At 39.5% G+C, this 13,292-nt stretch overlaps 1 protein-coding gene across 2 annotated transcripts in view; it reads right to left on the bottom strand.

Moving 5' to 3' along the window:
- camkmt (calmodulin-lysine N-methyltransferase) overlaps nucleotides 1-13,292 on the bottom strand; it is a 328,636-nt gene that overhangs the window by 65,744 nt on the left and 249,600 nt on the right. For both annotated transcript variants that reach the window (XM_048535462.2, XM_048535461.1), the window contains exon 7: nucleotides 5,379-5,445. In XM_048535462.2, coding sequence (XP_048391419.1) covers nucleotides 5,379-5,445 — 67 coding nt within the window. The remainder of the gene's footprint in view (nucleotides 1-5,378; nucleotides 5,446-13,292) is intronic.

Here is a 13,292-nt window from a genome sequence, read left to right on the forward strand (position 1 = left end):
TGGATCCTTTTTAATGAGGGGGGTGATTAGGGAGGTGTGGCAGGAATCAGTATTTGGACCCCAGCTATTCACAACATTTAGAAGAAGAGGAAACTATATGTCAGACATTTAAGTTTACAGATGACACAGTTGTGAAAGAGTATGCTGAGAGGAGACAATGCGGATAAGGTTATTCACTCTGGCACTACAAAAAGACAGGAAGATTATTAAATGAATGGCAATAAATTGGGAAAAGAGGCCGTGCAACAAGACCTGGGTGTCCTCATGCACCAGTCACTGAAAGTGAGCATGCAGGTGCAGCAGATGGCAAAGGCGGCAAACGGTACGTTGGCTTTCATAGCATAAGTATTCGGGTACAGGACCAGGCGGTCTTTCTGCAACTGCACAGTACATTAGTAAGACTACACCTGGAGTACTGTGTGCAGTTTTTATCTCCTTATTTGAGGAAGGACGCTTTGCCTATTAAGGGTCGACAAAGAAGATTTAATAGACTGATTCTTGGGATGGTAGCACTGAAGTACAGAAAGAAGGACCGGTTCATTTGGGATTATTTTCACTACGGTTTAGAAGAATGAGGCGGCAATCACCAGAAACTTAGATAAGGTAGATGTTCTCAGTGATCACGAAGTCCAGAACCAGGGATCACAGTCTAAGGATGAGGGCCTTTTATCCCAGAGATGAGGAGTAACTTCTTCATGCAGAGAGCGGTGAGCCTGTGGAATTCTCTTCCACAGGAAGCCATTCAGGCCAAAACATTGACGGCCTTCAATAAACATGAAGATAGAGTTGTTACGATGAAAAGCATCAAAGGATATGGGGAGAAAGTGGAAAAAGGATACGGAGTTGGATAACAACCATGATCATTTTGACTGGCACAGCAAAGTCAAAGGATTGAATGGCCAACTTCTGCTCCTATATTCTACGTGTTTTGTCCGGAATACTGAACCATCCTCCAGGTTTCACCATTCAACCCTAGCATTCTGTCTTGAATGGAAAACATACCTCACAACCTCTCATGGTGGTAGAGAATCAATGTGTCAGAAGTATTTTATTCATCACTTCTGCTTATAACTCTTAACTTCCATTCTCAGCAAAATATTCACCCAGCTACTTATAAAGAAGTCGATCATCATAACTACAATTTTGGGGGGGGAGGGGGTTCACTACTTTGCAAGAAAGAATGCCTCACACATCTAGTCTCATAAATTATTCCAACATTAAAAAAGGCTCTTGTTGATACAATGAAATGTAGCTAACTAATTATTTTCAGTGTTCAATTTTGATAATGTCTATAATGGATTTAGAAGGCTAATGTCGCATGTAGAACAATATTGTAACTATACTTTAGTACCTTAATAGCGATTTGGCTCTAGATATTTTCCAATCAACCTGTTCAAACATGTTGTAACTCATCTTTATAGCAGGTGGGACCTGAAGCTGGGCCTCCTTACACAAAGATAGGGACATGGCCACTGCACCATACAAGCCCTTATGATCTGGTCATATATTTTCTAAACAATCTGTTCAGAGATATTATTACACATTTCTGGAGCAGATGGGACTTCAACCCTAACCATCTCATTCAAAGATAAACATACTTCCACTGTACCAGAAGAGCCCTTAAAATCCGATTATAGATTGATTTAAATATCAAAATCAAAACAAATTATTAAATTAATAAATCAATTCTACAGAACATACAGATGGAAGCAGAACGTCAAGCAAACTGAAAATGAAAAATAAAGGATGGAATTTTTTTGGTGGCATGCCATTCCTGACTGCTGAAACAGAAGTGAGCACCACTTTCACTCTTGCTTTTTTCTCAATTTTCCACAAGGTTATAATTAAAATTTGAAGTGCCAGAAAGGTGCATGGGAGAACACCTGATTCTGTGTTGGGGAAGCTCAACAACTGCTAGGAATGACTGACAATACAGTTACAGGTGGTTTATGAAAGAGCCTCCTGAAGAGACGCGGTGGCTATGTTGCACGGCCAGAGCTTTTCTGCACATCACACTTTCCATTAAAATAAGTCTTCTTGACAGCAGAAAGGTTTGCTCTTTAAAAGTTAAATTTTACTTGTAATTATGTTACATTACATTGGTTTTGCTTTATTCATGTGTGTATCATTAGTAATTGTGCGACTTGCTGAATCAGAGATCTTGAGGTACTAGTTGGCCTTGTGGTTGGCATCCACTGATGGTCAAATGGGTGTTAAGGACGTTTCACTTTTTTGTGGAGAAACAGTTTGTATTTCCTGTTTACTCTTTACTGAATGTACAATGATGCCCTTATCATTATGCAGGACATGGCTGAATTTACAAACTCAGTTGGCCCTCCCTTTTGTGTGTTGTAAAAGAGACTATACAATGTAAGGATAATTGAAATGTTACAGGTGAAATCAAAACCCTGTAAGAACACCCTAGGATGGACATTGAGACACTATGCAAATGACTACACATTTTAGACCTCTCAGTTTCTTACTTTGACTGCCTGTTCCCACCATTTCCAACAATATTCCAAGTCCTTACATGTCATTCCTTCAAGACACCATCATCCTATTTCCACCTCTTCCAACTCTTCAATGTACCTGAACTCCAACCATTCAATTCACACATCCACCACTCCTCACCCTGACTTACTTTTCTCTGATCCCAAGCCTCCATGAAATATTTAACTTGATATTTTTAATTGGTTACATTCTGAATTGGCTGTTTAAGTACATAATAATTAGTATGCCCACAACCCAGTCAAGTCCTGTCTTGGCCTTATCAATGCCAACATACATAACCTGGACAACACAAGATTTAAGATACATTCTCCTTCAAACCATATGGCTGTGGACACCAAAATTCAGCATACTGCTGCTTTTGCTAATTACCATTTGACCAGAGACCAGGGATCTGTCACAATTCTGGAGTAGTTAGTCAATGGTTAAACGTGTTGGCCACTCATGCAAATCAGCTGATGATCTTGTTGCTGAGGCACACTGACCAGCTCGCCTCCCTTATGCCATAGCATTCAACAAGGAAACTATTCACCTCAGACTTAACCACACAAAGCTGACTGCTGCGTGCAACTATTAAAGAAATGTAAACCGTGTGCCATGAGATTCTTGTTGGACGCTGACTTTAACTTAAAAGTAAGACATTTTATGCTCATAGTTTTTCATGACATGCAAATTTATTACACGTGAACACGTGACTGGATGAAATGAAGGCTGATATACTGCAAATTGAATCTCAACCTGCTATAGCAAAATTGGAATGCTGTTTCACACCTAGTCACCCTGCATGCTACATTTCTTGCTCTTGTGGACTCCATAAAATTCACCACCTACACTCCATTGCAGTTTGCAGCTAACAATCATGCTCCAAAATTGAGACGTTTCAAAAAATCTTTCATGGGATGAGGACTTCACTGCCTTGGTCAACATTGATCACCAGTCCTTAATTTCCCTTGACATGGTGCTGCCTTCTTGAACTGCACAAGTCCACATGGGGTTGGTATATTCACTGCATTGAGATAGTGGCCTTGAAATCACTTTCTATTTTCAATTTATTTAAAGATTGTTATACGGCATGGAGCTTTATTCCATTATTGGTTCATTTTTTTGAGCCAGCAATATTTGATACAGACATCAATACTTAATACATTGTTATTCTCTTTACCATTCACGCAAACAGATCGATGATTGTGATGCTGTTGTTGCAGGTCTATTGAGGAATAATCCACAGTAGATCATCTAGAAAACCTGCACTCTATCTATTTTAATCGTCACAGCTTTAAGTGATACTAATCTGACTGATAGTAGACTAGCCTAGACAGATCATTTCATCAAGGAATACGACAAGACTGGCTTGTTTTTTGAAAAAGAATTTCTGCTTAAATTCATGAGGCAATATAATTTCTGAAAATTATATTCCCACTGTTTAATTTTCACTAGTTTTAAAAAACCGAATAAAAGTTTTAAAATAAAATTAAACTTGAATATTAAATCCTTTATGTTATAGGCACAAAGCCTGTAAAAAGAGATTAAAGATATTACTCTTTATCTCTGCCAAGCATTTATCTCCCCGATTACTAACTCCAGTGTCTTAAAGCTATCACAGATATTAAAACCTGTTTAACTGATTAAAACATTGTAATCAGCTATTTTTTCCTTGTGTATACACAAAACAAAATGTTTAATCATTGGTACAGGAAATGCATCAAAGTAATGCTCCTTTACCAATGGCATTAGGTTACCTAGGATTAGAATCACTCTTTTACAGCAGTTATTGTTCCATTTCATGGGAGCACATTCTGCTTTTATCCTCTCCAATTTCTTCAGTCTTCTTTTGACTGTTGTAGAATGTAGTCCTGCGCTGTTTCCAATTAGTTATTCTTGCATTGTGTTTCTTAATCAGTGATTGTCAGCAAGCTAATCACTAATGGCAGTATTGCAACTGAGCCAGATCCTACTTTTAACCAACACCATTGGCACTTTCCAACAGGTGCTACAACAGAAATTGCCTAATTCCTGTCCCCTGTCTTGTCTCCATTGCTACAACCCCGCTGAGGGGTTGCCAGAGATTAGCTAATTCTGTACAAAGCATGGGTCAAGACTGGGGTGTTACAGGTCTAGATGAATTTATCAACTAATGAACCCAGGAACACTTCCACATTGAGCTTTCTGCTTAGCTCTGTAGAAAGCTCCTGTCCACCACTCAATATGGTCAAAATTCTGTATTTCAACCCTCGCTGTTTATATTCAATTTACTTAAATGCAAATGAATCACTTATAAATTATGTTGTGGAACAGAACTGAGATTGCAAATGTTTTTCAGACATTGTTTACCTGCCATTAAAACTCAAGGTGAAATGAGTATTGGCAACCAATGACAAAGAGGAATTAAAAAGAAAAGTTTAAGAATATGCCCTTTTCAAACAAAATAATTTAGACTTGGACAAAACAAGCAGAACTATTTTCCTAAAGAAATTAAATAAGTTGCAAAATCACTGTATTCTCATTACTTTTGCCTTTATAATTACAAAAATTCCATGTACATAAACACAAAGTACATTTATTTCCAAATTATTCCATTTCAGTTGACCTCATTTTCTTTTCACCATTATTTTGCCACCTCTTAACCCTATCTTCATGGAAAATCCCTATTTTCTTCAGTGAGTTTTCCTGCTTTTGTTTACATACATTTATGCAATTCCAATTTCAATATTATTATAGTTTTAAAAACGTTCTAAAACTTACTGCGTTAATATCAAGTAGTCTATCAGTAGAAGGATGAGCTCATTTTTACGGCATTTACAGATTTAAAAATATATTAAAATTACTATCAAACTGTTTCCAATAAAGGATCAAAATAAGGAACTTCTTACCGGCTTGAAACAGAAGAAGACGTGAATAGTCCATGCTTTTTGTTTCTTTCAATAATGTCACTAACATCTGTAAAAGTTTATTTAATCAAGGTTCAAAACAAAATTATAGTATCAAATGCATAAATATTTCTATAGTAGAAAACTTTTGGATAAAGGAAAAATACTGTGAATGTCAACGGTAAATAAAAAAAATACAAATGCTGGAGAAACTCAGCCTGTCTGGCAGCAACTGTGGAGAGAAAAACAGAGTCAATGTTTTCCCTAAGATGTGACTTCTTCAGAAAATTTGTAGAGTTTATCATCAATTGCGTTTGGTCCCTTACTGAAGTCTCTCTGCCTGCTGTTATACTTCGGAACACCGTCCCACTTAAACTACTGTTTGGCCAGATCATACATTGGTATCGCCCCATTAGTGTTCTGGTCATTTTTTTTTCAGTGTCTCTCCTTGTATCATTCTTCAGACATTTTTCTGAAAGCCTCATTGTCTCGAAAGCATTTTTCACATTTTTAAATGTTAGAAGTGAAGCACAATTAAAAACATGTGACAAGTTTCTTAACATACTTCATTCAGTAATGCCACACAGTGCAGAGCAAGCACTGGATATTAAACAAAGGAATTATAGAAAGAAAGAATGAGGGGCAGATAACAAAGAATATTAAGGATGATTTGTCAAGTGATGCAAAGCAGAAATATAAGGAAAGGTTGCATCTGATAATTAGCCATGACTGAAAGATTGGCTACTGATGATGAGGTGAAGAACAAAAATTAGTCCAGTGTCAGTGAGTGAAAGCTTAAGTGGAGTATTAGAGTAAGATTGCACAGATAGGATGCGGCAAGGGCAAGGCGGGAGAAATGCAAAAGGATCTTCGAAGTCATTTCACTATGGGATTAGTTAAGGACTGGTACGATGGCTGTGTTGCCAAATTCCAAATGAACGTCATCTACTACCTTCACTGATGAAACCACCGTAGGAGAATGGACACCTAACAAAGACGAGTCAAAATGCAGAAGGGAGATAGTGAGCTCGGTGGCGTGGTGCAATGAGAATGACCTCACTCTCAAAGTCAGCAAAAGTAAAGAACTGATCATTGACTTCAGGAAGAAAGGAGGGGAACACGCCCCCAACTATATCAATGGAACTGAGGTTGAGAGGATGGAGAAAGTCAAGGTCTTCCTGGTGATGAAAACTGACAACCCATCTATATGGACTTCCCACATAGATGCAATGGTCAAGACGGCACAACGCCTTTCCATCCTCACGCAGCTCAAGAAATTTGGCATGTCCATAAAGAATCTCACCAACTTTTACAGATGCACAACTGAAAGCATCCTGTCTGGGTGCATAACAACCTGGAATGGCAACTGCTCTGCTCAGAACATGAGAAACTATAGAAGATGGTGTGGACAGCCCAAACCATCTTGGAAGCCAACCTTCCATCCACGGACTCATCAAAGACTAATTACACCCTGGTAATGATCTCCTACAATCTCTTCCATCAGGCAGAAGATACAGAAGCTTGAACACACGCATCAGCAGGTTCAGGAACAGCTTCTTACCAGCCACTATTAAACTGATGAATGGGCTCCCTAGCCTGAAATAATGCTGATCTTGTTAATGTTGATCTCATCTAGCGCACGCCCTGTGCAGTGTAACCTGTATGCCTCTAAGTCTTTCATATATACATCCTTGCTTAGTAATGACCTCCCTCTACTGCTTGTAAACAAAGCTATTCACTGTACTTCAGTACACATGACAATAAATCAATCTACCTATCATTCGCATGATGGGTTTTTGATCTTGAAAATAAGTGTTAAAAAATCTGCATTTGTGCTAGTTTCTGGATGGTGGAGACTTATAATGTCAGAAGGAGAGAATTAAATGAAATTAAACATCAAAGTAATAAAGGCTTAGCTAATGTTTCTAGTGACAGTAGAAGTGATGTAGGAAGAAAAGTAGGAAGAAAGGAAGAAATTGCTTTAGAGATATACATTATAGACTGCTAACAAAGTTGAAAGCCATGGAATGAAAGGGACAGTGCTGGCAGATACAAACTTGGCCAAATGATGGGAATCAGATATTGGTTGTGAACAGACATTTTTCACCTTGGAGGAAAATTTAGACTAATACTCGTCGTAGGTTAGAATTATAGCCATGGTTTGCCATGATATATGAGTAACTTGGAATTGTTTGTATAGGGCAGAATAACAGAATTTGCAAAAGACACAATACTTGTAAGTGTTGTCACCTAAAGTGAAAATGACAATGAACTTCAAGAGGACATATGTAGACTTGTGGAATGGGGATTCTGCACTTTATGAACAGAGGCATAGAAATCAAAAGCACTGAAGTTATATGTGCGCCCACCGAACACTTAAGAAGAATGTGATGGCCTTAGGCAGAAAGGATTTAGGATACAGCTTAGCAGTCAAGGAGTTTAATTATTTGGATAGAATGTCATAGCTGGAGTATTCTTCTTGTCACAGGGTAAAGTTTGACAGGAGGATTCAACAGAAATCATAAAGGGTCAACTCAACTCAAGCTCTGTACCTATGTGTCTAGCTTGAGGTGGAAGTCTTGGAAGTTTATTGAACAGAGAAAAGTGAATTGAAGTGTAGCATTGAATGACTTCAATTTTGCTAACATTTGGCTTAATGAAATTTCAATTCATTTCACTGTTAGTGCCAGATAACCTCTTCAGTGGAAACAGATTTTAGTTTGGTTAGGAAAAGAGATGGAATGGATGCATTTTTGTTTAACAAGGAGGAAACAGTCAATTTTCTTCCCTCTTCTCTGGATGGCATTCATTTCTGTTGGGTTATAGTTCCATGGATAGCTGCCGTCTTCATATGCTTTGACTAAAGGGTTGTTTTCCACGTGTAAGGCTAGACCATTCGTTATCAAAACGTTAATGCTGTTGGGAAGAGAAGGTGTATCACTGCAAAGATCAATCTTTCCCATTCATACACCTTCTCTGGCAATTTTTATCCCCATTTTTCGCAGACCAATTACAGTATTCCTACTATCACCCAGAGTGAGATTAACTAAACTTGCACAAACTGGGAAAGCCTGACTTGTAGCAAAAACGTTAGAAGCTTGTTATCAGATTTGAAACCAAATATCACCTTCTGAGTCCATAAATCATCTCTTTAGTACTAGCAGATAGAGCTGTAAACCCAAGTGTATTTCCACAGAAGGCTGTTCAAAAATATCTTATTATTTCCTTATAAATGCTCTTGGACACTTGCCAGTATTTCCTCAGAGGTGTTACAAAGGATCAAGCAGTGCTTTACATTGAGAAGGTGTGAAGTGACCTTATTAACAAACAGGCGTGTCTATGGAGGAGATGTTTTAATCAACTAATAAAATGAATTAGACTTTATACAGCCAAATCTCTCTTCACATTTATAGAGTTGAAGTGCATATGTATCGTGTAATTTAAGCGCATGTAAAAAGAGGCTTCTTCTAAACAGTGCATTTATTTTTTATTTTTACCACTCGTACACTACATATTTAATCCGTCTCATTGCTTAAACTGACAAAATGAGTAACGATTAGGCCTACAGTGCATTAACAAGGTGGAAAAAGCTGAGGAAATTATAACAGACAGAGATTCTGCAGCAGCAGCCAAGATTTTTCTTTTTTTAAGGAAGAGTCCCCTCCGGCTTTTTAGCATTGAACTGGTTAGGATATAAAATCAATGGGCCAGGGATCAACAATAATTTTATACAAGCTAAATAGAAAAAAACTAGAACAGTTATTATCTATAATTAATTATAATAATTTAGTTTTTCAATCTTTCCTTCTTCCAAAATGACAAACGATAATGGCAAGTGGGTAAAAAGATTGGCATTTGGATTCAAAGTTGCAGTTTCCATGTCTGCCCTTTGCCATGTTGGCTTCTGTGTCTGATCACTGGTTAGTGACCCTACTGGAACAACTGAGTAATTGATGTTGGGTGAGAATAGCACCAGTCCCTGGCTGTAATGCTACCCGCAAGACTACAGTCCCTGAATATCAATAAGGCCAATAAGGCCTCACCTCCACATTTCGGTCTGCTCTCACAGCCCTTGACTCAGTCTACCTAACCCAGCACTGAATACTTTCAGTGAGCCAGCCTCCACTGCTCCCTGGAGTAGACAATTCCCCATACCAACAAACTTCAGTAAAAATACTGCTCATCCATTTCAAAAGGAAAACATCTTATTCTTAAATTGTTTCCTCTGATTCCAGTTTCCAATACAAGAGAAAACATCCTCACTGGATCCACCTATCAGGTGTCCTCAGAGCTTACGTTTCAATTTGATCACCTTTTTAGTTTTCTAAATTCCACTGAATATAGGCCCAACCTGTTCCAACTTTTCGTTTCAAGATACACCATTCACCCCAGGAATAAGTCAAGTGAACCATCTCTGAACTCCTTCAAATACAATTTCTGAGTCCAGAGGCAACAGGTTGGAAGTTGGGAACTAAATTTCATTAGGGGATGGTGGTGTACCAGAATCTGCCATCTACTCACCCTCTCGTCCAAATTAAGAACTAGGCGGAAAGGTCTTGTTCAACCTTACAGCCACACCCTAAATTGAGGCCCTGAATTGGTCAATTAATGACCACTGCTGAGGCTGCAATGACTTCAACTCCATCGGGACAATGAAGACTCCTTCCCTAAAGCAGACCACTCTTTTTCTGTTGGCAATTCTCCAGAGCTTGAAGTGTATTTTCCCAGCAGCAGCCACCATGGCTCTACTGGGTTCTGGAACTGCCTGTATCTGATTGTCCAGCATTTCAAGGCAGGCTAACCCATTGCCTGATTGCCAGAATATTCAGCAGAGTTTCTAACCTTAGTCAGTTGAGGGTTTTCTTACCTCCTGGAAATTGATTTGCCTTTACATTAAACAAAAATTCTTCCCAATATCATTTACAAATAAGACCACCAAAACTGTATAAAGTATTCCACAGGTAATCTCACCAAAGCCCTGCACAGCTGCAGCAAAACATCCTTACGTTGATATTCAATTTCCCTTGCAAAATACACCAACATTCTATGTGCCTTCTTAATTACTTGCTGTATCTGCACACTAACTTTCTGTGATTCATGTATGAGAATGCCCAGATCCCTTTGTACCATTGACTTTTGCAGTTCAGCTACAAAAATCTGATCCCTTCATCCACATCATTGTAAATAATTGAGCATTAACACTGATGACTGGAACCCTCCACTAGTTACAGCATGCCAACTCAAAAAAAGATGCATTAATTTCTACTTTCTGCTTCCTGTCAGCAATTGAATCCTCTATCCATGTTGATATATTACCCCACATTGTATGAGATCTTGTTAAGTAGTAACCTCTGATACAACATTCTATCAAATGTTTTTTGGAAATCCGAGTTCACCATATCTACAGGTTCTCCCTTGTCCAGCTGCTTGTCACTTGCTCAAAAATGCTAACAAATTAGATAAACATGATGCCCTTTTGAAAAAAAACCATGTTGAATCTGCCTGATCACATTATGATTTTCTAAGTGTCCTGCTACTTGTTCCAAAATAATGGATTCTAGAAATTTCCTTATTTCAGGTGCTAAATTAAAAGGCTATAGAATAAAAAAAAGTACAGGAAAAACTCAGCAGGACTGACAGCATCTGTGGAGAGAAAAACAAAGTTAACATTCCTAGTCTACTGACACTTCATCAATATTGGCTTTTGTTACTTTTTCCCTGTAAAAATATTCATGGAAGGGGCGGCACGGTGGCTCAGTGGTTAGCACTGCTGCCTCACAGCGCCAGGGACCCAGGTTCGATTCCAGCCTCGGGCGACTGTCTGTGTGGAGTTTGAACATTCTCCCTGTGTCTGCGTGGGTTTCCTCCGGGTGCTCCGCTTTCCTCCCTCAGTCCAAAGATGTGCAGGTTAGGTGGATTGGCCATGCTAAATTGCCCGTAGTGTTCAGGGTGTGTGGGTTATAGGGGGACGGGTCTGGGTGGGATGCTTCAAGGGGCAGTGTGGACTTTTTGGGCCGAAGGGCCTGTTTCCACACTGTGGGGAATCTAATCTAATCTAAACTTATCTTAAATCTTTTATATTATTAGCTAGCTTTCTCTCATACTCTTCTTTCTCCATCTTTATTCTCTTTTCATCATTCTTTGCAGATCTGCACAGTGTTTCTTTGAATTTGATATGATCCTTGTGTCCTTTATTTAGCCAAAGAAGATGCATCCCTCTCAAACAGTCTTTAAATCTTAGCAAAGCAAAACTTTGCTGCAAGTCATTAAGGGCTGAATCTTTCCCTTTTTGAGCTAAGTGTCAGTTTTGTTGAGTTTCATGAAGGATTTCTCCACACGAGACCTAGTGAGTGTTCTCACTATATTATCCCAAATGTAACCCATCAACTACCTGTAGAACCCCTTTCATCCAATTCTAACCCCATTCTATCACTCACTGTAACCCAGAACAATTTTCCACTGCTAGAATATCAAAGAATGGACTAGTATCTTTGCTGCTGGCAATATCTTTGTGCACCTAGTCAAGCATGGCTAGTCTGGAGCTCCCAACACGATTCCCAACATTTGCCCGAAAGCTAACAGATCAAGGGAAATTGGTGCCCCACTTTGAGGGAATGACCTGAAGATCCTGGTGGAGAGTGTCATGCAGAGGTGGGACATCCTCTTCCCCAAGAGCCAGCCGATGAGGCCATGACTCCAGACACCGCAACCTGGTCCGAGGTTGCCATCTGTGTCAGTACTGCCTGGAGGAATGCACAACAATGTTAAAAGTAAGTCAAAGACCTTCTCCACTCTGCCTGTGTAAGAACCACCATAGTACCCAACTCTCACCAAAGTTCAGGTTCCACCATTCTTATTATTGTTGACAACATATTCTGTCAATCATTGTCACATGCCCACAACCTCAACACCACTAACCCTGCATGTCCTGTGTTTTCTATTCATTCACCTCCCCATCTGTATAAAACTAATGGCTGCACATACTACTTTCATCTCCCTAAATATCTGTCTCTCATTCCAGGAGGAAAATAACTCATGACGGGGCAGAAATTGCCAAGAGGGTGTAGTGACGGGAACAAGGTCAGCCAGGTGAACCTCATAGTTCCCTGATTCGGGTTGTTAGCCTGGTCTAATCAGGAAGCCCTGGCTGACAGATATAAACAGGAGTGTTAGAGGTTCTGCTCACTCTAAGGAAGCTGGATCAGTGTCAAGGACTTTTCATGTGTAAATAACGGGTGACTTGGCGACAGGATACTGGCCTCTGTGGTGTTATTTCTGAGGAATTATGGCCATTTAGAATCCCTCCCCTTTTGGGGACTGGATCCTGATTCTGACTGCAGCAAGGAGCTGACTGACTATATTCGAGCCCCTTAACTGGTACTGAAAGCTGCCCTTGGTTTATTGTGTTGGGAGCTCCCATCCGAAGGATATCCACATTGGCTCTACTGGCTACCATGAATAGGTTCCTGGCTTTATCTGTGCTAAATGACACAGCAATAGAGCAGTACTGAGAGCCTGGTATGTCTGGCCGAGTGACAAGTCCAAGATGATATGTGCATCCAGGTAGACTCGATGTGAGTGAGCATTAGGAGAGGAAAATAGCTTAGAGATGTAGACTAGTCCAGGTCATGAGTAGGGCACAGCCCTGAGTTCAAACTGTCCTTAATGAAGCTTTGCAATGATGGTTGCCATTGTACCCTGATAGGTAGCACTAAAGTATGTGAATTGGAAATGTGCCATGAGAGTTCGTAGAAACTGGCACATATAAAGATGCCAAAATTCAGGGTTACGTGCAGTAACCCGAGCTGTTGGTGCCTGGAGTCCACCATGAAGATCCCTTTGGGTAAGTGATGGGCTAGAGTTGCCCATCACCCCTGGCATCCATGTCAAGAACCGGCAATGTTTAATTTATTTGTG

Source organism: Stegostoma tigrinum, chromosome 9 (genome assembly GCF_030684315.1).
Source record: "Stegostoma tigrinum isolate sSteTig4 chromosome 9, sSteTig4.hap1, whole genome shotgun sequence".
NCBI classification, from domain to species: Eukaryota; Metazoa; Chordata; class Chondrichthyes; order Orectolobiformes; family Stegostomatidae; genus Stegostoma; species Stegostoma tigrinum.